At 32.7% G+C, this 24,131-nt stretch overlaps 2 protein-coding genes and 1 long non-coding RNA gene across 4 annotated transcripts; 2 read left to right on the forward strand and 1 right to left on the reverse strand.

Annotated features, from left to right (window-relative positions):
• Positions 1-4,194: 4,194 nt before the first annotated feature.
• LOC123904410 lies at positions 4,195-6,156 on the reverse strand. Its single transcript, XR_006808251.1, has 3 exons — positions 5,914-6,156; positions 5,789-5,825; positions 4,195-4,801 (listed from the first exon to the last, which is right to left on the reverse strand). It is a non-coding gene; the product is annotated as an uncharacterized LOC123904410 (long non-coding RNA).
• A 3,057-nt stretch (positions 6,157-9,213) lies between these two features.
• On the forward strand, positions 9,214-16,756 carry LOC123904416 (SRSF protein kinase 1-like). Of its 2 annotated transcripts, none has more exons than XM_045954088.1 (4): positions 9,214-9,629; positions 10,457-11,419; positions 15,809-15,856; positions 15,971-16,756. In XM_045954088.1, the coding sequence occupies exons 1-4, from the start codon at positions 9,429-9,431 to the stop codon at positions 16,397-16,399; spliced, it is 1,641 nt and encodes a 546-aa protein (XP_045810044.1). In that variant the 5' UTR covers positions 9,214-9,428; the 3' UTR covers positions 16,400-16,756. The 2 variants fall into 2 exon arrangements, with proteins under 2 accessions (XP_045810044.1, XP_045810052.1); XM_045954096.1 differs by having other exon boundaries at positions 9,499-9,629; positions 10,449-11,419.
• A 2,085-nt stretch (positions 16,757-18,841) lies between these two features.
• On the forward strand, positions 18,842-21,312 carry LOC123895689. The gene is made up of 3 exons (XM_045946170.1): positions 18,842-19,038; positions 20,285-20,845; positions 20,940-21,312. The coding sequence occupies exons 1-3, from the start codon at positions 18,842-18,844 to the stop codon at positions 21,310-21,312; spliced, it is 1,131 nt and encodes a 376-aa protein (XP_045802126.1).
• The last annotated feature ends 2,819 nt before the right edge of the window (positions 21,313-24,131 follow it).

Raw genomic sequence — 24,131 nt, forward strand, 5'->3', positions numbered from 1 at the left:
ATAAAAATTACAGTAATAATATATAACAATTATGTTAAAAAAATAAAATTGAATGGGACTATACATATAAAACTAAATTAAAAATTATACTTGACTTGCACCAATACATACACCATTTTTCAATCAGCAACATATCATTCTTCATAACACTGGTAACGATTGAAAAAACATGAAATTGCAATGAATATTAATGTTAATGGTGAGGTTGTCCATAAAACCATATGTCTTCATCTATGTGTTCATATATAAAAACAACAAATATGTAAATTTAAAAACACAATAGATAAAACGTTGGTAAAAGGTGATCTACTTACTTGTTGACATTGTTTTGAGTGTAGCTGATAAGTTAGGAAATTATTCAAGGGATTGACAAAACTCACCTAAGTTCTTCTTCAAATCTTCCTCACATTCCGAACATGAGCAATCAATCATGTTTTCCCTTCATGACATTAAAGAATAAATGAATATAAAAGTAACAAAAAAACAAAAAAATGTACAATAATTAAGTTTACTATAAAAGACAAATGAACACATGTATATTGAAAAATGTCTACATATCTTGCTGAGATTGATATCAATAGTAGACATAGTGTACAACTTGAAGATGTATATGATCTCATGAGTATCATTGCAAGTGTCAAATGTATAGAACAAATATGGAAAAAAAAATGTGATAAGTGGTGGTTATAAAGGTTAGAGTGAAACTGAAAATTAAGCAATATTTCTTTTATTACTCTATGTTGGTTACATTTGCAAGAAGCTCTAAGGTTAGGGAAGTGTAATAGTGGAAAATACTTAATGGTACGATTATGATAGTGAAAAGTTATAAATAATATAAGAACATGTTTTGTGCAATTCATTCTTATGAAAAATTTAATTAGATTAAATATTTATAAGTGGAGTTTTTTTTTATCAAATAAGTGAAGTTTTCTTAGAGGTGCCACATCATCACAATGTTTGCTTATGAGCAACTCAGCATTCCTTTTACTAGTAAAAGGAAGATAATGTTGTTGACCATTTACAATTATTACATTTTTTTTTAATATTGTGTTTTATTAAATCCTAAACACGTGTATTTACGATGAATAATACTAGCAACACACTCTTTAACAAACACACTCCAACACACTCTCTTTTATTGGTTGAAATTCACATGGGTCCCATAAAAAAAGTTGGGTTCCGGGTAAAACCGGACCCAACCCAAAAAACTCACTTACCCACAAGTGCATTGTTTTTTGAAATATTTTTTATGAAAATACTAAAGATTTTCCCATTTGATCATTAAATAATTTTATATTGAAAATAAGTTATACTATTTTTTAAGAAAATAGAAAGATTGAATAATTTTTATAAACAAATATGATAATTTATCGCACTGTTTAAAAAATAAAATGAAAAGCTTGAATAATTTTCATAAACATATATTATAATTCATCGTTTAATCATTTGATATTTAAAAAAGCAAAAAAAATTATTTGGGTAGGTGATTACATGAAAAATAGGTGATTATTTTTTATAGTGAAAATATGTGATTATTTTTTATAGTGAAAAAATACTATTTTTCAAGAAAATACAATGGTTGAGTTATTTTTATTAAAATATATGATTTGACATTTAAATATCTAATATAAAAAAATAGAAAAATAATTTGGGTAACCCACTACCCAGCTCAATCCAACCTGAAAATTAGTGGATTTACCCAACCCGGCCCAATGTTATAACGAGTGGTTATTTTCCTCGATCCAATCTGGAGTATCCTATGTGGTTCGGGTTTTAGTCAAACCCAACCCAATCCGGCCCACGTACACCCTTAGGTTAATGAGCTTCACCAAAAAGGACGGATTTCGGAAGAATCCGGGTTCAATTCCTGAGTGGAACAATTTCTTGGTTAGACTTTACTTACCTTACGGCCAAACTTTGGACTAGTAGGGCCCTTTTCTCCTATGAACCAAAGGATTATAAACAAAAAAAAAAAAACTTAACAATTTGATAAAGTAAAAATATTGGTTTCAATTTATTTTTTAAAATATTGGTTTCTTAAAAAAAAAAGCGGGACCGCGGCACATATTGTGTTTTCGGGCTTGTGCTTTTTGGCGGCTATTTGGCATTGGGTCTATTGGGATCTAGAAATCTTTAATACTCCCTCCGGTGTTTACGTGGTGTTTAAAAAAAACAAAAATAATTGTTTACGCGGTATTTAAGAAATTTAGTTAAGTGTAGTTGATTTTCTTGATTGTTTAAGGGTATTATGTAACCTAAAAAAAAAAAAAGTTCAGGGGCATTCACTTAAGTTTGATTAGCTGGATAATTATGGGTTTTGATTTTCAAACACGGAAAATTTGTGACTTGACAATGGATAAAAGTTTTAATCATAACTCTCAATATTTTGTGATTATAAGTCTCATTTAAAGCTTCATTCGTGTAGCTTCATCCGTTTTAATCATAACTATCCACTAATATCAATCATATTTTTCGTCACATCATCACTTCACCCGACTTTCTTGATATGACATGACAAAATAATGGTTGTTTATTGGACGATCGTGTAAAACTATTTTATATTGTCGGTGCATATCAATTAAACTCATTGTAATATTCATTATTTGGTTTAATGCACATAATATTTTGTATACCGAGAAGTTATTCACACACTCTTTCCTTTTCACCCAGTGTTTTAAAAACCGGACCGGACCGGCCGGTCGAACCGGTCGAACCGTGAACCGGAGGGGGGTCCGGTCTGGTTCATATGTTGGATCGGCTATGCTATTAGACCGGTGGAAACCGCTAAAAACCGGAAAAACCGGTGAACCGGCCGGTTCGCCAAACCGCCGGTTCAATTGCACGCGTTTTTTTTCCGACGTCGTTTTAATTTATTTTTTTTTTACAAAATTCGTTTTGTTATTATTAACTTATTATTATTAATTTTTTTGTTAAAAAAAAAAAACTAGAAGAAGGTTACAGAAGAAACATGATGCAAATGATAGAAATAGAAAGGTTGAAGTGTTGAACTTGAAATAGAACTTGAAAAATTGTATAGATATTCTTGTATAATTTGCTCATTGAACCTCATGAAATTTTCCTCTTGCACCCACCCAAGTACCCAAGAGAAGAAGAAATCACTTAAGAATGGAAATAGAGAAGCAAATTGATTGAGAAGATGCAGAAAATAAAAACATGGGAAACCAGTGCAATAACTCATAGAAAGAAAAGGGAAGCTGCGGCTGCCAATACCCAACAAAAACATGATACTAGTGTTTTTAGGGTTTTCTTTTAAGTAATTATCTTGGGCTTTTTACTATGTGTGGCCCAATTGTTTTCTTTTTTTGTTTAATTGCATTTAAAATAAACATAGTGTATCTTTAAAAAAAATAAAAAACATAGTGTAACTTATTAAAGAAAATTATAAGGTGTTTTTTGGTTGAAATATAAAGTTTTATTTTAGTTAAAATCCATATATACTTTTTAAATACATGAATGATATTTTCCAACTCTAAAGAATATACATATACAATCAAATAAGTGTGTGCATGGTGACTTGTTTTATTTGTGCATCATAGATTTGACTTATAGACAACTATAAAATTAACTAACTACATAAAAAATTATAAAGTTAACTAACATTTTTTTTTAAGGTAACCTTAGCTATTAATTTTGGTAGAACGTTTTTCTAGATTAATTTACTATTTTGGGTCATTTTTTGTGTAAATATTTTCTATTTTAACCATGTCAGTTTTAAGAAATTTTCAATAAAACTTTATCATTCAATAAAAAATTGCTAAAACCCCTGCTTCAGGTTCAATAAATATATAGTTTTATTATAGAGACCGGTTCAATTCATCGGTTTAATCCGATTTAATCCGATTTATCATGCGGTTCGACCAGTGACCCAGTGGTTCGACCAATGAACCAGTGACCCAGTGCCCTCGCCGGTTCGATGACCGGTCCGGTTTTTAAAACACTGTTTTCACCTACATTTTCCTCCACTTGCAATTTTTATATGATCATAACTTTCTTTTACCCACTATTTTCTTCTCACCCACACTTTTCTCACTCATTTTAAACCCACGAACCATGTCTTGATTTTCTCATCTATGGTTGCCTCTCCTTCTTTGTCTCCTTCATCTCACCACTCTATGAAATCATTTTCTCTCTCTCCAAGAAATCATCTTACTTTTTTATTTTTTATAATGATAATAACAATTAAAACTTTTCCCAATCTTTTATTACAAATAAAAAATAAAAAAATAATCATTCTTCTCTTGTGGTAGACCAATGAGGAATCTATTTTTTTCACTTTTAACTTCAAACACCCATTTAATAATTTTCCTTCTCTCTCTTAACAAACATTTCTTTGAGAAACTCTCTTCCTCTCCAACAAACCCTAGCCGCCGCCAACTTCCACCATTGCTCCGGCACATGCTCCTTTTAGACAATATGCATATTTGAACTTCTCAAGTTATCTTCCTTCCACCGATTTTTTTTTTCTGTTATATTTCTCCAACCGTCCACCTTTTCGTCTAGATCTCCACCACCATAGATAACCTTCAAAAAAATCATCATCATAAAAAGACTCTCATCGATATTCTCTACAAAACCCACAAAGTAAAAATCAAGATCGGACTACTTTTACCGGTGACCACCGTGCCGGAAATTGCATCCACCGTGCCGGAAAATGAAATCCTTCTATTTTGTAAATATCTTGTGAATACATGGTTGGTATAACCTTCATATATTTTTCACCAAATTCTCTCTTCTCCTTCATCAAACCCTAGCCGCCGCAACAACAAAATGGCAAGGAGATCTGTACGACATGTAAAATCTAAATCAGAGCAATTAAAAGAAAGAATCACATTTGGTTTGGATCTACGAAAATTCATTTGTTTGATATGTTTCTATTTGTAGATCAACAGAAGGTAGGTATGTATATGTTTATATTTTCTGGATCTAAAAAATAAACTGATAAAATAATTCATTTTTTTTCCTCTCTATTTATCATATTTTTGACACAAATAGAATTTTTTTTTTTGGATATGTGTATCAACACATTTTTTTTTCGTTTTTGGATTTGTATGTATTATTTTTTGGATCTGATTGTGTTTTTGTTGTTCTTTTCATGAAGAAGATGAAGTAGTAATTGTAATATTTTTTTCGTTTTTGGGTTTTTTTTTTTTTTTTTTGGATCTGATTGTATTTTTGTTGTTTTTTTCATGAAGAAAATGAAGTAAACAATTTTCTTTTACTACTGTTAGTATGATTGTCATGTTTGTTCTCATTTTTTTTCTTCTTTCGGTTGATTTCATTTTTTTCTCTTTCATCTGTTGATTTGCTTTTTCATTTGACCTCCAAAATAGTGTAGTTGAAATTAAGAAAAAATAGATTAAAAGTTGAACTTATGAATATGAAAAGTATTTGTAATTATTTATAGATTAATACAATTATTTTGATGAAAAAGTAACATTATAAAAATGATGATTTTTCCATGTTTAGTATGTATATGTTTTCTTTTTATTTTATGTTTAAATCTGTTTTTTTTTTTATTTAGATAAGATTATATTTTGGATTTTTTGTTTTATTTTTATGAATGAGACCGATTTTTTAGTCTACCTAAAAAAAAAATTTGTTCTTTGTTTTATTTTGTAAAACATCACATTTATTTAGAATAAATGTAGAGACTATTTTTATGTGTTGAGAAAACATAGAACAAAGATTTTAACATAGAATAAAAGAATGAAAAAATGAAGTTCAAAAAAGAATTGGAAGATAACAAAAATGAGTTTGATTTTCATACCTTCATACGTGAGTTTAATCTTCGTATACTTATTCGGCTGTGATGAAGTTCAAGAAAAAAAATCATAAACTTGATATGATAGATAAAAAAAGAAGAATGAAGAAAAGTGAGTTTCATCTATATACCCGCGTTGTTGTTGTTGTTGTTGTTGGTAGAGATGAGTAATTCTTGTTGTTGGATAGAGATGAATGTCTTATACTTTTTCTGCAAAACACAAAAAAATGAATATTAGTAAAATGGAGGATATCACAAAATATGAATAAGCAAAAGGAGGAGAGTGAAGAGTTAAATGTAGAAGAAAGAATAATGAGAGAGAAGTGGTATATCATCTTGTTTGATTTGAATTTTGAATTTCAAAGTTTGCCCCCAATTTTGACAGCTATTGACAACCTATATCATAAAGTATGTTGTCATAAAGTTGTACTATTTTTCAATTGATTAGTAACTAAAACAATTGATATGAAACTATGGCTCATCTTGGGCTCAACAAAAAGTGATTTTTCATCTCTCAATACACTCAAACTGGCTCAGTTAGTGAGCCATATGGCTTGGTTACTTTTCATTCTGGTTCAGTTACAAATTTTTTTGACAGCAAATACCCTTAATTTGGACAGGTGTCGGATTCTTAAGCAAGGGCAATTTTGATTTTACCATTGTCATTAGTTTTCTTATATTGTAATAGATTAGCTTTGTACATCACCATGGGTAATTAACACCTACACACATGAAGCTTTTCTACTGAAGAAGACGAACCACCTTTGCTACTCCACATCTTCTTTCTTATTTGCGTGATTTATCCTTAAATAACAACTTTGATTCAACCCTAATTTTTGCCCCTTATTTGCGTGATTTCTTTCTTCTATTTTGATAATTTATTTACTGTAAAAAAAATTGATAATTTTATTTTTTAAATATAATATATTTTTGAATCTAATATATTAACTTTTTTTTGTAAGTATATTAATTTTCTATTTTTATTTTTCAATGTATTTTGTTTTTTTTTTTAAAAAAATCTGACATGTTATTTTTCATTTTTTAATTTTTAAATAAAAATGACATGTTAATTCCACGTCATAAAAAATTCTAGTCAGTATCTGCCAAATCATCAACTACTTGACATGTCAGCTAAAAATTCACATCAAGGACCTTTTTAAAAGTTTTGGTATTTTGCAGGGACTAAAATCAAACTTTTTTTTTTGCAGGGACTAAAATCAAAACAGACCGTAATTGCAGGGACCATTTTCATATTTAAGCCAAGACTTTTTTATGTTAAAAAAGTTTAGTGGTATTCAATCAATACTTTTATAATAGTCAAATAAATTTTTTGGTATTCAATTAAGACAATCAATTTTTTTTCCTTTCAGGGAAACAAAATCTGTTAGTATTCAATTGAGATTTCTTACCACTTTTAAAATGTCTATTGATATTCAAAAGTCTATGGATTTTGATAGATTTTACCATGTAATGGATTTTGATGGACTTTTTACTTAACAAATACACATAAAACACTCACCCAACAATCTCACTCAAACCCTTAAGACTTTTTATAATCTTCCAAGACTTTTTTCTTTCTCCTACTAGCAAGACTACTATCATGTTCTTTCTACAATTTTTTTACTGCAATTCTTTCTTGCAACTTGAATTGTGGTATGATAGAAAAATTTGTTTCAGATTTTCTTCAAATTAAACCGCTTTCCATCGTGCTGGGTTGTTTATTGGACTTGCCAATTCAAAGTTGGTGGGAAATTGGACTTGATGTGTTGTGCATTGCATTGATTATTGGTCAAGAAAAAGGTGATTATTGATCAAGTCACTATAAGGACCGCAAGAAAGTTCACTACTTGTATTTACTTGTTCAGAACACAGATAATTTACTATGGCGAGAAAGTTCACTACTTGGTTAAGCCTACTAGGACAAAATTTCCCATTGCGTGTTTAACTCTTTGTTGTCTCAACGATATCAAATCAACATTGATTAATATGTTTGACTCAGACGATTGAAAGTTTAGTAGTAGTTTGCAACCACATAAGAGAAAGGAAATGACAAAGGGTATTTTGGATTACAGTTTCTAGAAGAATATTGTTTATATGCCTTAGGATTGCAAATTCTCTCATATGATATGTAGATTTTCTTGTTGAAGTAGTTTTGATACTCGAACGATGATGTACTAGCTCAAATATTAGAATAATAGAGATTTTTGTAATATATTGCCATGCGCGAGCGTGACTATTGGGTCTGTATTTTTTTTTAGATAAGCGACTATTAGGTCTATGTTCCTTTAATGATACTAGCATAGGTCTAAAATATTTATAACGGTACACAACCCTCAAACATGACGCCTTGTCATGACGAAATGCTTAAAACAATAGTTTGAGATTATGCAAAGCATATAAAGATCCACTATGTACCTCCAAGCACGAGGCATCTAAGGACAAAATGCTTAACTTTAAGTACTTAATATACATGAACACTTTTTTGCCGATCTTTTAAATAGTTGCACAACACATTTTGGAAAATTATTTTAAGTGGTGATGATCAATTGTCGTTGTTTTTGTTAATATGCCCGAGCTTGTAAGTAATGCAAGACACCCAAGAGACCTCCACAAGACACTAGCTCATTTTTTGGACCAACCATTTGTACATAGAGAAAAATATATATGCACAAACAATGTAAACTAATATTATGTCCCACTATAATTGTATGACATTGAGAAATGTTTGATTCCTATTGGATGTAAGGGTAAAATTAATTTACACTGACAGAGTATGTCCATTAAACTCTTGTACATAAGTGCATAACAATTAGTCTTTTATTATTATTATTATTATTATTATTATTATTATTATTATTATTATTATCATCGAAATAAATATGCACTTACCGTGTAAAACAATTTTACTCATGGATCAAATAAAATCATAGTTGTTCATAAAATATAGTCTCAAATATGAGTTTAATTTTTATGCATTGTCAGTATAAAGTTATCTTACACGTATATCCAATAATTTTTTGACATATACTGTAATTTAATGAATATGACACGTTATGTGTTTTTAAACACAATACATGATGTGTCAATATATTACTAGGTACACGTGTAAAATAGTGTTACACTAACGGTGCACCTAAATTAAATTCCTCAAATACACGGTAGATGTATCTATATTTCATGGTTTGATTTGATACATGTAAAAATAATTTTAGAATTTAATTTATATACACCGTCGATGAAAGTTATTTTATATATGCATCCAATAATATATTGTCATGTCATGACATAATTTTAAAATACATGTCATATTCATTAAATGATGTGACAACACATTATTGAATGCAACTTTACCCAAACTGTGCACAACAGTTTTTATAAAAAAATAAAAATAATTTTAGGTGTATATAAATTAAATGTTATGATATACTAGTACTAATTAATTAATTAATGGTTGTTATACTGTGCTGAGTGCTCAATCATGATGATGAAGGATCAGATGAAAACGAGTTTAAGGATGAAGATGACACCTTACTGAATTAATTTAACCGCTAAGGAATTATCGAAGAAATAAACACCAAGTTTCTGAAAAATTTGTTATAACAAACAAGAACCACTTTCTCTCTCTCACCTATAATTCTTGGGTCAAATGGGTGATAACTGCGAACCCGAAAACACTGAAAGCAGCGATTTCACCTCCGAAGATGAAGGAACCGAAGATTACCGACGCGGTGGTTATCACGCCGTCCGAATCGGCGATACTTTCAACTCCGGTCGTTATGTCGTTCAGAGCAAGCTTGGTTGGGGCCATTTCTCCACTGTCTGGCTCGCTTGGGATACACATCATTCTGTTCGTTCTTTTTCCTCTCTCTAAATCTTCTCTTTTTTCATTTTTGTGCTGAAATAATTCATAAGCGCTTTATGTTTTGATTATCGCATCTTTTTCCCCAATTTTTTTTGTTTTTTATGCATTCATTTTTTCATCTGTTGATTGGGGGTTCTAAGTTCTCATTGAGTTGAGTTACATGCTAAGGATTGAGCAACCAATTAGTGCTTTGATTTATAATTAGGAAGAATAGAAATACTTTGAATTTTAGGGATTGAGCAACCATATAGACTAAGGGTTCATTTGGATTGGCTTATTTTTGAGCTTATACAAAACAACTTATACAATTTATAAGTTTGTTAAGGTCTTTTATGAAATAAGTTTGTTAAGGTCTTTTATGTATTATTTATGAGTATGTTAAGGTCTTTTATGAAATAATAGCTTATGAAGATACAATTTTTGCTAGTGAGACTTATGGATTAACATACAAGTTTATTTATTTGCATAAGGCTATTTTTAATAAGCTCAAAAATAAGCTAATCCGAACGGGCCCTAAGTTCTCCAAGACAATTTATGAAAACAGCTTATAGCTTATACGAAACAATTTAACTTTATTTTAACTTTTGTTCCTGTTCAATTTTTGTTTTTTATTTTTTGTTATAGAAATAACTTATACATAAGGGCTTATCAGGATAAACACTTTTGTTATAAGTTAGAAGTTAAGCTGATTATCCAAATAAGGCCTAATTGGAACAGTTTTTGTTTTTTGTTGTTGGCCATAGTGGTTTGGTTTGACATGTTTTTTCACATTATTAGTTTGTTTTTGCTTTTTTGTGTGTGGAGATCTGCAGAGATACGTGGCTTTGAAAGTTCAAAAGAGTGCTCAGCATTACACCGAGGCTGCCTTGGATGAGATAACGATATTGCAACAGATTGCGGAGGGAGACACCGATGATAAAAAGTGCGTGGTCAAGCTTTTGGACCATTTCAAGCATTCTGGTCCAAATGGACAGCATGTTTGTATGGTTTTTGAGTACCTTGGGGATAACCTTTTAACTCTTATTAAGTATAGTGATTATCGTGGAATGCCTATCAGCATGGTTAAAGAGATATGCTTTCATATTTTGGTTGGATTGGATTACTTACATAAGCAACTTTCTATCATACACACTGACTTGAAACCCGAAAATATCCTTCTCTTATCAACAATTGATCCGTCTAAGGATCCTAGAAAGTCTGGTGCTCCTCTTATTCTTCCTAATAGTAAAGACAAGACCTTGCTGGAGTCAACGGCTGCAAAAGACACAAAAACATCAAATGGAGATTTGATTAAGAATCATAAGAAAAATATTAAGAGAAAAGCCAAGCAAGCAGCTCATGGATGTGCTGAGAAGGAAGCATCTGAAGGAGCTGATGGTAGTCATGAAACCTCTGGTGCTGTAGAATCATCTCCAAATGCAAGTTCTGCAAGAGAACAAGCTTCTAGTTCTGCTGGCACTAGTAGGTTATCGGATGCTGATGGAACAAAGCTAAAAGAGCAGGGCAGCAGAAGAGGAAGCCGCACTGTGAGACAGAAACTGCTTGCCTCAGTTGATGTCAAGTGCAAGTTAGTTGACTTTGGTAATGCTTGCTGGACATATAAACAGTTTACAAATGACATTCAGACAAGACAATATCGGTGCCCAGAGGTTATCCTTGGATCAAAATATTCTACATCTGCAGATCTTTGGTCGTTTGCTTGCATATGTTTTGAGCTTGCAACTGGAGACGTGTTATTTGATCCTCATAGTGGTGATAACTTCGATAGGGATGAGGTATGCATATTTTATATTCTAGTATTTTTATGTGTTCTATCTGTTCATTCTAACTCTGCATAGTGAAAATTTTAGGTTTTATGGTCCTTGAAAATGCCAAAAGAAAGATGGAAACTAATGAAATTATAACGTAATAATATTTTCAATAATGTATTGGAAACTTCAACTCTTAGCTGTTATGATACTCAACCCACCTGTTTTGCTAGCATTTGAGGTAGCTTCCCATTCCAACCTCAAAATTCTGTAAGAAGTTCTGGGCTACTTCAGCTGCTTGAAAATTATGGACTTAAGACAACTTATTCTAGTGTACTCCAAATTCTTGAAGGTCTCAATTAAATTACATATACAGTACTTAACGTAAATAGGAATTCAGATTGGGCCTGGTCACTGCAACCGCCTTAGTGAAAAACATTTTTTTTTAAATTGCCAGTAACTGAAAAAAATATAACTTTTAACTATTCCATCAAATAGGAATTGAATAAATATTGTGGAGTGTTCCATTTAGAGCCAAGGACTGTATCAAAATCATATATGGAGGTCATTGAATGAAAAGTCTTATTCATAATGTTAGCTTTTTCACCTTTTCTTGTTTAGATGGGGGGACTGTTGTGTAGGTGATGTGTATGAGTCCTTCCTGGACACACATAACAACTATTGGCAACAATGATTATATATAATTTTAGAATAAGCTTAACTATCTCAACTGTTATACGTGAATGGTCAGTATTGGCAGGTTCTAACTCGATTCAATTTATATAACAAAAATGTGTTCGAGCTCACATACGAAGTGATGGAGAGATAGAGGAGATGCTAACCATATTATCTATGTAGGTTTGATTCGAATGTTACGTGTGATTAGGGGTGAGCATAAAATGAGTAAGGACTTACTATACTTACCTGACCCTAATATTCTAACAGGCCAAATTTGTAGGCCCAAACCCGACATTAAAATGAATAAAAAGAGAGAATGATATAGGGCTAATTATGAAGAAAAGAATCACCTGTTACTATACTTATGAAGGAAAGAATCAAAGGGTCGGGATGACCCAAAGCATAAGCTAAATAAAACTTTAGGATGATCATATGTCATTGCACAAAAGAAAAATAGTTCAAGCAATGAATAAATAAATATATCATATATATAGAAATTCTTTCTGAATAGGCAACATCCTTTCACTCTATTGTAATTTTATGATATTGCTAAGGAAGAAATAATAATAATAATAATAATAATAATAATAATAATAATAATAATAATAATAATAATAATAATAATAATAATAATAAATGATTTTGTGTATACAATATGCTTTCAGAGAAATGAAAATATGAAATAATTTATAAATTATAACTTACAAGGGTTACATTACATGGGATGGGACGGGTTGGGCAACTGAAGGTTAACCTAAACTCGTCCCTAATCTGATGTGTCCGGTTATAAAATAGGACTCTACTTTGTCCATAATATGTTATTTTCGGACCTGTTCAAACCTGAATGGCTCTGGCCAGATTGAGTTTTGCTCACCCCTACATGTGATAGGAAAATGTCACCCTAGCTTAAATGAAAATTTTGTTGCATCAGACCTGCAATATCTTATAGAATTGATTGTTGGGCGGTATATAACCAACTAGAAAGTAAAGTTAGTGTCACATACTCACATAGATGAGAATGTTAGGAGGATGGATACTATCATACAAGACAAGACACAATTACAGATACAATCGTTGGATAGAAAATTGGGATAGCTTTGTTTGAAGAGAAATGGAAGAATATTGTCTCAGGCAGTTTGGACATGCATGAGTAAGAATTGTAGCAGCATTGATAAAAATAGTAGGCCAGTGTAGGATAGTCCATTAACTAGAGGGAAAGAGAGACTGAGAAAAATTATAGGCCAAACCATTAAGAGAGATTTAGAGGTTAATGATCTATCATTGGACCTAATATATATGACATGGCATTATGGCGTCCATGTTGTGGCTGACCCTACCTAGTAAGAAAAGCTTGGTTGTGCAGTGGTGGTATTTGGAAATAATTATACTATTATAGTGTGCACCTTATACCGATTCATCTGAGATATAAATTACAACATGGGAACTCCCATTTGGTTTTCTTATTTATTTACAAATAGAACTATTGTAACTTAGAGAAGTTCCTTTTTTTTTTTAGTTTATATTTTCAACTTTCAAGCCTGTTCACTTGAATTTTCTGGTGTTGGAGCTGATGCTGTGCTAGAAGTCATAGTTTCTGAGAGGAGTGATCAAGCTTAAAACAACTTTTGAGAATGCTCCGAAACCATTGATTTCTTTATCAGCAGTGACATGATATGCAGTGTTTGGTGGAATCTGTAATGAAACAAAATGGTAAGGACCATAGACTGGAGAATATTCAATATGAATGTATGCAATTAAGGATCTTTTCGAAGTGTTTTCCTTTTGCAGTGTGTCTTAAGGCTTTTTTCAGGCTAAGAACCTACCTGCGTTTTGTATATCAGATGACCTTATTATGGAATAATGAGATGAGACAAATAGAGAATTAATTCTGTAGTTGGGAACATGGAAAAATATCTATTATGGTTTTAAACAGAACTAAATAGTAAAAACCCTATTATGAGGTGTAAGCTTAATCATGTGTGGATGATGGAATGCAAATAATGCGGTAGGTAACAGCGAGAAGCATATACTGTTAAACACTTCCTTGCTCTTCATCAGTGGCAGTATGATTTTCCCAAAGAATTAGGATGATGACATGGTGATTAGTGAAATGCATGTTGATGTATATGATCTGAAAATACCGGTGACATCCCATACCTTTATTGACAGTACTCGTATGGGTTCTATATAAAAAATAGTACTAATACTATAATGGGCATTAAGAAACCACATTCACATGAATTGAATTTAAGGTAGAATGGGTAGTGACACAAAAAGAATTAAGATGCATGATGCAGATTTTAGGAATGCATTTTATGCTGCCCAGCAGCGAATTATGCATGGAGTAGGATTTTTGGTGTTTTGATGAATGTTGGCCTGGGTTTGCTGTGATACTTGGAGTAGTTTCTGATACAAGGAGGGTAAGGTTTTATGGCCTTGTGTTTTTTGTATGCTGTCGTTCGTTGTCTTTGAGTAAAAGCAATAGTTATTGACCACACATTCTCAAAATGGAAAAGGATAGGGGCCCTTCTTTTTTTAACAAGGTTTGAAAGCCATGAGAAGGTGACCAGAACCAAGTTGAGGCAATTGTCTAGACAATATTCAGAAACATTTCCTTCCATGTCCTTGGCAACAGTGTGGCAGAGTTTCACAGTTTGCTTTGCTATTCCTTTTTGGGAGTAAAAAATGTTGGACGATACTCCTTTATGCACCAGAATTTTTAACCTGTGATTTCCTAGTTAAATTGTGAAATGTTCTGGGTCAAGCTTGTGAATCCAAGTGGAAAAGGGCTGATTGATTTCCCCATTTCTTGGAAATGAGAGGGAAAGGGAAAAACAATTAGCCTCCCGTTCATATTTATTAGAACCATCAAACCAAAACTAAGCCAGCCTTTTTCCCAGAATGATTTCCCACCATTCTCTCGTAAATGGATTTATTGAAAATTTGGTTTCCTGACCTGATTAGATAAGACTTGGTTTTTGTTGATATCCATCAGTCTTGATATCCTAACTTTATCATCTTCCTTCTTTAGTTTAACGGGGAGTGGCAGTAATCCTCGACCTCTAGAATTGAATCCACCTAATTCATGTATTGAATCTTGATTAGTTCAAAGCTTGTACTTTTAACATTTTGGTTTTGAATTCTTATATCTACCACTTTTTAAATGATTTAAGTTATGTTGGAAAAATGATTTTTATACTGTGAATAACATTTAGTCATGATTCATGAATATTATGATCCACGAGATAAAGTTTGCAATTCGACAACCATGCCTGGGAACAAAATCTGTCCAAACAAGGAATTTGTGTGATGTCTGTTAGTTAACTACCCGAACTGTGTATTAAACAAAGTTAAATAGGAGGTTTCTGTTTTTGCTTATAAAAAAAAATTAAAAAAATGAGGTTACACTTGCTGATTCCAGTAAAGTCATATTTCAAGGGATCAAAAACATTTGCGTCAAAACATTATTATGCAAATCAATTACTTCAGGCAGATTGTGTTCTTGTTGAGAAAATGGTTGGGTTTGTGTGCTGTTTACAGATGAGACTATTGGATGTGCTTATGTGTTCCAGTTTCAACATAATAACTTCCTTGGGGAATGACCATGTTGATTCTTTTATTATGTCAGTTCTATCTTTAATACTGACATTTTGAAATGATGTTTATTTGCATATGTGCTTTGGTTCTGGTATTAATGTCTGATGTAAGTAAGGGTGCTCTATCTTTAATTTATCTCAGGACCACTTAGCATTAATGATGGAACTTCTTGGAATGATGCCACGTAAGGTAATAAATTTCTTCCATCCATTTCTTTGTAGTTACAAATTTCTTCTATCCATTTCTTTGTAGTTAAGATCATTAGTTCATAGTTAACCGGAGTCTGTGGATTATCATTTTTAGATTGCACTAGGGGGGCGTTATTCCCGGGATTTCTTCAATAGGTATGGTGATTTGAGACACATCCGTCGGTTGCGATTCTGGCCGTTGAGTAAAGTGCTTACGGAGAAGTACGATTTTGATGAGAAAGATGCAAGTGACATGAGTGACTTTTTGGTTTCTATCCTTGACTTTGTTCCTGAGAAAAGACCTACAGCTGGTCAATGCCTGCTACATCCATGGATGAATGCAGGTCCCCGTCTTTTGGAGCCATCGGTGCCTTCTCCTAATCACAACCCTGCTGGTGAAATTGCTACTTCTGACCAGAAGAATAAGGACAAAGATGAGAGGGAGGCCATGGAGGCTGGAATTGGAAATATCGCCATCAATTCAGATTCTAAATCACTCATGCATTCTCCATCCAAGAAAGTGTTCCAAGGCGGCCGCAAGTAGTTCATCCTGATAGAATTCTTTCCTGTGACTGGATTTATGTTCTGCGCATGGCCAATGATGTCCGTGTGAATTGTTTTGGAGGCATGTTTTCAGAATTGCTGGATTTGATGGGGTTGCACTTGTTTGAAGCTAGCTGCCAGCTAGTTCCTTCAAGTCTTCCGCGCAACACCATGAGGATACTCTGTGAGCTCTTACCATTAAGAATACCGTTATGATATATCATGTTCCTTGTTCTCATGTCAAAGATGATGATGGCCTTTGTTCCATGTTACCATTGACTTGTTTGTGAACAGTTCATTGTCATGTATGTACTCTTGTGCTGAATGATATTCTTGATATATGAAAACATTGGTGACATATGCCCGAGTCATTCTTAATTTCATTAACTCATTTTCATTATTATTTTTTTAGTAGTAGTTAAGTTGAAAACAGAAAATTGGTCACGGAGGGGCTGATAAATGTAAGGCTTTAATGCAGTTTTGGTCCCCCTATTTTGAAAATCTTAAACTTTTGATCCCCTATTTTAAAAGCCAATTTTTTGATCTCCCTATTTTAGTTTTTTATGAGTTTTAGTCCCCCAACTCGTTATGGTCAATTTTTTTATGATGTGTCAAGCTAATTAGTGACGTGGCAGTGTCCATGTTGGACAAACATATTCCATGTCATTATTTTTTTCTTTAATCAAATATTAAAACAATAAAATAATTAAATAAATAATTAACAATAATTAGAAATTAGTAAAACGAAGATAACGAAAAAGAAAAACGCAGAAGTTAAAAAAAATCAGAAACTTATTCCCAAATCATGGAACCAACCCTAAAGCAGAGTTTGAATAATTTGTTACTACCTAGCTTAATCCATTACAAGATATCTTAGAACTTAATTAAACTGTCTATTTCAACATGATTGTTGCCACCAACAAGAAAATTCTCAAAAACCATGACAACTTCATGGATCCCTTGTTTGCCACCAACTGCATTAAAACTTCATCTTCATCTTCAAAGTCATTCTCCTTTTTGTTTGCCAAATTTGAAACCTTCTTCAACTTTCAATTTTTTCCAACAAAGACAATATCACTTTTTTCCCTCAAATAGTTAGTTCTTCATCAAATCAATCAAAATTGTTACAACCTTTTTTGCCCTTTAACTCTAAAAGGATAAACATATTGATCTTTTGAAAATAGAAATCAAAATAACATGGAGCTGATTTACAGTTTGAAGTAGACATGATTGAGAGGGAGAGAAACGACTTAGAGGGAGATGTTGGAGAAAGATTGTTGCGACAGAGAGATGATGAATGATGAAAATCGAAGAAGATGGAGACTGAGAGAGAGGAGGAGCAATATGAAGGACACGATTGAGAGGAAGAGAAACTTTATGTGTTGCTGCGTTTTTCATATTTGGGTACTTAGGGTTCATGATTTTTATTGGAATTAAACTGATTTTCTAATTATTGTTAATTATTTATTTAATTATTTTATTGTTTTAATATTTTTAAAATATAATATTTGATTTAAATTTTTAAAAATAATCAACATGGACACTGCCATGTCATTAATTAGCTTGACACATCATCAAAAATTGACCAAAATGAGTTGGGAGACTAAAACTCATAAAAAACTAAAATAGGGGGATCAAAAAGCTGACTTTTAAAATAGGGGATCAAAAGTTCATGATTTTCAAAATAGGGGGATCAAAACTGCATTAAAGCCTAAATATAATTATGAGTAAACATTTTTGTTATAATCAGGGTTACTTTTTTATTGTAACTAGAACTTCGACCCGTGTGGTGCATGGGTCTAATCAGCCGTAATATGTAACAATAAAAAATACTTGGATAAAATTCATACAACCAAAATTATGTTATTACGAAGTACTTTCTTATAGATTATATTGAAAGTTTCATTCGTATCTTTTTAAATTTACCTTGGAATTGTATATTTGAAATATTTGGAATGGAATTAAATCGTGGAAGTTTCTAGTGAAAATTTATTTAGTTTAATGTGAAAAATGAAAGGTGTCCCAAATAATTAGGGTTCAAAATTAGGTAACAGATTGAAAAAAATATTATAAAAAAATTACAAAACTAATAAATAAATTTTCCTTTAATCGACGAAGATTAGTTAACTAAGAATTTTCAAATGTAAAATTTTCCAACATGTGCGGTGCAAAAATTATACTTATTATAGGCGCAAAACAATTTTTTTTAGCAGCCAAACGTTGTTTGACACGCATAAATTAAGAATGTGGGTTGACTTATTATAGGCGCAAATAAAAAAAAAAATTAGCAACCTGGACCGGGCAGTGGATTAGAGGATCAAATAAGTTAGGCCCAATAAGTCCAAAAGTAATAAAGCCCAATCAAAGTGATCCAGGAAGGCGAGATAGTGAGCCTACATGACATGGCGAGACGAAACGATGTAGCTCCAAATATCTTTGAACTATGAATCGCGCCCAAAATATCTTCTTCTTCCAGAAGGTCAATTACCTAGCTTCGCGGGAAAGAAACCATCATCCTCCATCTCCTCCATGGCTTGGGGACGAAGGAAGGAATAACCACCCCTATCCTTGCGTTGGTTTGCCGGAGAAGGCGGTGGAGGCCGAAACTCCAGGAGATCAATCTTGGGGAAAAAGAAAATTGTAACCTATTTAGCTCTGTATTTTCATTGTAAAGGATCATGGAATTTTTTATCAGTCCATATTTGACAAAGTTCATGTAATATCATTCATATATTATCAATAATACAACCCCCTTTGAGTGTTCATCAGAACACAACCAAACATTGATTGATACACGTAGATTAAGATTAATTGATAGCAAAATTAAGAATGTGGGCTAGCTTATTATAGACGCAAATAAAAAAAATTAGCAACCAAACATTAATTAATACGCATAGATTAAAGTTAATTGATAGCAAAATTAAGATTGTGGGTCACTCAATAAAAGAGGGAAAAAATGATAATGATGTGAAATAAATTTATGTCATATATGTGAGGATTAAGAGATGAGATTCCTTTTTGTACCAGAAAAAAAGAGAGATGATATTCCTAACGTTAATCACAATTGAAGAACATGCTTTAGTGGTTGAAAGACTTTATTGTATGCAAGAGAGGCAGGCTTGATTCCCATGTTAGACAAATTTGTATATTTTTTTTTAATATAAAGCTGCAGTAAAAAGAGAGGAAAAAAAAATTAGGTTTAGGGTTAGCATTTCGGAACAAACTTAGAATATAAGAGATAATAAGAATTAATATATCCGGTTAAAAAAATAATTTTTATGTGATTTCTCATCTATTCTAATAGTGTATATATATATATATATATATATATATATATATATAACGTTACTATATATATTATTAATCTTAATTTTTAATAGTAATTTCTTATTAGGTCTAGTGGTTAAGAGGGTTAAGAGATGGGATTCCTAACTTTAATCACAATTGAAGTAGATGCTCTAGTGGTTAAAAGACTTTGTTGTAAGCAAGGGTGGCGGGTTCAATTCCCATGTTTGACAAATTTGTATTTTTTTTAATATAAATCTGCATTAAAAAGAGTGGGAAAAAAATTAGGTTTAGGGCTAGCTTAGCGGAACAAGCTTAGAATACAAGAGATGTTTCAGTTCACTCTGATTTTGTTTTTACTATTACTGACCTTTATACCCTACCAAGGAATAGAGAAAATTCAGAGGAATTTTTTGTGGGGTGGCGGTGTAGAAGATAAGAAACTTTATTGGGTTAAATGAGAGCAGATTTGTTTACCCAAGGAGAAAGGGGGTTTAGGGGTAAAAAATCTCGAACTCTTTAACTTGGCCTTGTTGAGCAAATGGAAGTGGCAATTCTTGAATCATGATAATGCCATTTGGACCGAGTTGCTGCGTCACAGGTATGGTCACCTACCTTCTCCGCTATTGGGCTGTCATGATAATATAGCAGGTCGTAATTCATCCTTATGGTGGCGTGATATCATCGGTTCGGGGAAAAGCCGTAGTTTTAGTTGGTTTAAGTCCAACATCGGTTGTTGTGTTGGTAATGGTAATGATATAGAATTATGGAATTTCAAATGGTTTGGGTCTCAAGCATTGTGTGATTTGTTTCCTGATTTGTATGTTCATGAGGCGGACAAATATGCAAAGGTGGCTGAGCGTTTGGATAGCTCTGTTACGGTACCACGATGGAGATGGAGCTGGCTTGCTCCGTTGGATGAGAATGATGAGCAGCGGCTTTTGGAACTTGAAGGGCTGCTTTCTGGTTTTTCTTTTCAGTCGACCGCTCTAGATCATTGGCGTTGGATACCAGACGTTAACGGTATTTTTTCGGTGAAATCCAGCTATGCTAGTTTATTATCTTCAAGGCAGGCCGAAACTTTAGATAACAAGGTGTTAGATGCTATACAACAGTTATGGAGAACAGATGTACAATCTAAAATTAGTTTTTTTGGGTGGAGGTTAATTTTAAACAAATTACCAACAAGGGCCGCTCTTCATCGTAGAGGTATATTATTTAATCCCCATGATCTGCCATGTGTTTTTTGTTTCCAGCATATTGAGGATAGTGCACACCTTTTCTTCTCGTGCCATTTTATTAATGGACTATGGAACAAAGTTTTATCTTGGTTTCAAAACTCTCCCTTTGGGAGCGGCAGGAATCGACCATTTTATGGCCTTTGGCGAGTTGTTCAATGTTAAAGATAAGTGGCGTATTCGTCATTTGGTTTGGTTGGCCACCACTTGGAATTTATGGAAAGTTCGAAACAACGTTATTTTCAATGGTGGCATTATGGATGAGTCGGCGCTTTTGGAAGAGATTAAACTTACTTCTTGGTTATGGTTCTCCCGTCGGTTTGGTCGTAAAGCTTGTATTCATTTTTCTAGTTGGTGTTTAGATCCGTTGTCGTGTATCCATAACTCTTAAGTTATTTGTTCTTTTTTGTAAGGGTTTGAGTATCCCCTTATTTTATAATATAATATCATTTGTTTATAAAAAAAAAAAGAAGCTCTAGGTTTATCTCCTTTGTATTTCAAAAATAGGGTCCATCTTTTGAGCTATTTTTTAGTAATCAGAATTCAGAACATGGTTTTAGAAGCAAAATTTATTTTGCTGCTATGTCCATAAATAAGGAGGCATGATCTTAGTTTGTTGTTTAGAATGTATTTATTCCGAATTTTTTTTTGTTGTTGTCTGAAAGTATGTCATGCTTTCAGGAAATAGACCTCCAGAATGATGTATAGTTTTTTTTTTTGGAAATCTATTATACTAATATATTAAAATCGATTATCACCAAATTTCCTAAATTATCCTTATTGCTTTTAACCACGATGCAAGTTTTATATCCTTCATTGTAATTTCACTAAAAAAATATTAAAAAAATATATCGAAAGATTATAAGATAAATAACATATATAGAAAGAATATAAATTAAATAAAAAAAAGCAGATATGTTTAAAAATAGGAATAAAAAAAATCATTGATAAGAAAAAAAATAAAACAATCTATGTAACGACCCAAATTTATTATTCACTATTTAAGTGTTTAATTATTTGGTGATGTGGTTTTTAAGTAAGATAGTAACTTTAAGTTATTTATCGAGAGTTTTAGTTAACGCGCGAGTTAGTGAGAGTTAACGCGAGTTGGGCCAAGTTAGTGGGCTTGAGGCCCAATGAGCCTTATCTCATGAGAAGGGGGCGCTATATGAAGCCCATTGAGAGAGAATGAGTTCATTTTTCATGTTCTTGTGAAAGAAGAGAGAAGGGAGAGCAAGAGGAGAGCTAGGGCAAGAGCTTGGAGGAGGGATTCGAGGAGCAATCATGGAGCTTTCGTCGATCCAAGGTAAGAGAGTAGGATTTCATATTCGTGGGTGACTCGAGGAAGGGGAGAATGTCGATTTCTCCTCACCCGAACTTCCTCCACCCCATTTTCGTTTTAGTTTGGATGGATTTTCTTAATGGAAATCGATTCTAAGGTTCATAACATGTTTAACATGCTCTTATCATGATGTATGAACGAATCTAATGGTTAAAAACGAGATTTATAAAGGATTAAACTCAAGAACTTTGTGTTCTTGAGAGTTTTGAGTAAAAGTGTTAAATCTCTACTTTTTCGTAGTAAAAATGGTAGATCGGTGAAATGAACCGTCCTTTTGTGTTTAGATATGCTTGTTATGCTTGAATATAAACTTATTTGGGATTTATAACATGAAAAATGGGATTTTTGGGTGAATTGGTGTGGAAAACGCAGGTTTTGAACTGTCCTGACAGGAGGCGCTCGCTAGGCCTTCGCTCAGCGAACGTGTGGCGAACAGCTCGCCACAGCTCGCTGCAGCTTCGCCACGAGCAGGTGACCCTCTGGTGAGGTTCGCTAAGCCTTCGCTTAGCGAACAGTACTGTGACAGCAACTTTTTGATAATTGTTTTAAGTGCAATTAGGTACTTGTAACATGGATTTAAGGTATCCTAACATGCAATTAGGTGTTTATAACCATGATTAATTGTATTGTGATGATAGTTGTTGATTATATTTGTGGAATATGATTGTGTTGATGATGTTTATTTAAATGTCAAAGAAGTATATTAAGGTGTTAATCAACTTAATAAAGAAGGATATTAGAGTATGTTATTCTAATAAAGAAGTATATCGAATTATGTTATTCGATAAAGACGGATATTAAGGTATTGATTATCTTAATAAAGACGAACGTTGGATAGTGTTCCACGTTATTGTTGATGGGCTATATGCCATAATTATTGATGGATATATTCATGAGTTTTGAGTGCATGCATCATGAATATTTAGGGATATTGGCTTGTCCAATAAAGAAGGATATCGAACTATATTTGTTTGATAAAGAAGGATATCGGAGGTGAAATACTCTGATAAAGACGATGGTACCACATGCATTAGAGGTGTCTAGAGGACATAACATGAATGTGAAGTGATGGATTATTTCGCAAGTGAACGAATTACCACGTAGTAATAAAAATATCGATCCACAGGGATTGTGTGATTAAACTAGTCGAATAGTGCTCATAGACATTATGCAAGAAATACACATAAATTGGGGGTATGTTGAGTTATGAATTGCTAGAAAACGTGCTTTGATATAATGGAAAAGCGAGGTAGAATCATCGGAATCGCCTAGTCTATAGCTAAACAACATGCAATCTACTATATCATAGGAATCTACTCAAGTGTTAACAACTAGATCGACAAATTAGTGAATCGCAATCTCTTGTCAAAATCCACTCTATTCGTTGTCGATACTCCCTCGATCTCTCGGGCGGAAGCTACCTACAACGAATGATATTAACGCGCGTCAATCGTTCGCTACACTCTATGCCTCAATCTCTCGACCGGAGACACTCGAGCGCTTAATGCAATTCAGTTCAGAAATTAAATCAATACTCTCGCACGTGACTTAACTCGAAATCATTACAACACTAATGAAGGATTATAAAGCATTAAACATCGAATTGCATTAAATCAACACTATAACCGAGTAGTTTCTTACACATATAGCAGATTACATGAAGTCTATCTACATCCTAGGCTATCCTAGATCCTACCTCCGAAGAACTTAGCTCCTCATCTCCCTTTGTCCGCGTCCGAGCTTCAATGTCATGGCTTGTGAATCCATGCTATCGATGTGCTTAGAGCTTCCTTCGGAGTCTTGAATCCCAATCTTGAAGTTCAAAACCCAGAATGTAGATCAAATTTGCAGAATTTTCCAACAACAAA

The sequence above is a fragment of the Trifolium pratense genome, linkage group LG1, assembly GCF_020283565.1.
Source record: "Trifolium pratense cultivar HEN17-A07 linkage group LG1, ARS_RC_1.1, whole genome shotgun sequence".
Taxonomy (NCBI): domain Eukaryota; kingdom Viridiplantae; phylum Streptophyta; class Magnoliopsida; order Fabales; family Fabaceae; genus Trifolium; species Trifolium pratense.

Coding starts and splice junctions, on each gene's coding strand:
- LOC123904416 (XM_045954088.1), top strand. CDS start 9,429: ATGGGTGATAACTGCGAACCCGAAAACACTGAAAGCAGCGATTTCACC. Junction 11,420..15,808: donor ATAACTTCGATAGGGATGAG/GTATGCATATTT, acceptor AATTTATCTCAG/GACCACTTAGCATTAATGAT. Junction 15,857..15,970: donor TTGGAATGATGCCACGTAAG/GTAATAAATTTC, acceptor TATCATTTTTAG/ATTGCACTAGGGGGGCGTTA.
- LOC123895689 (XM_045946170.1), top strand. CDS start 18,842: ATGAATCGCGCCCAAAATATCTTCTTCTTCCAGAAGGTCAATTACCTA. Junction 19,039..20,284: donor TCTTGGGGAAAAAGAAAATT/GTAACCTATTTA, acceptor GCTGCGTCACAG/GTATGGTCACCTACCTTCTC. Junction 20,846..20,939: donor ATTAGTTTTTTTGGGTGGAG/GTTAATTTTAAA, acceptor TTTTGTTTCCAG/CATATTGAGGATAGTGCACA.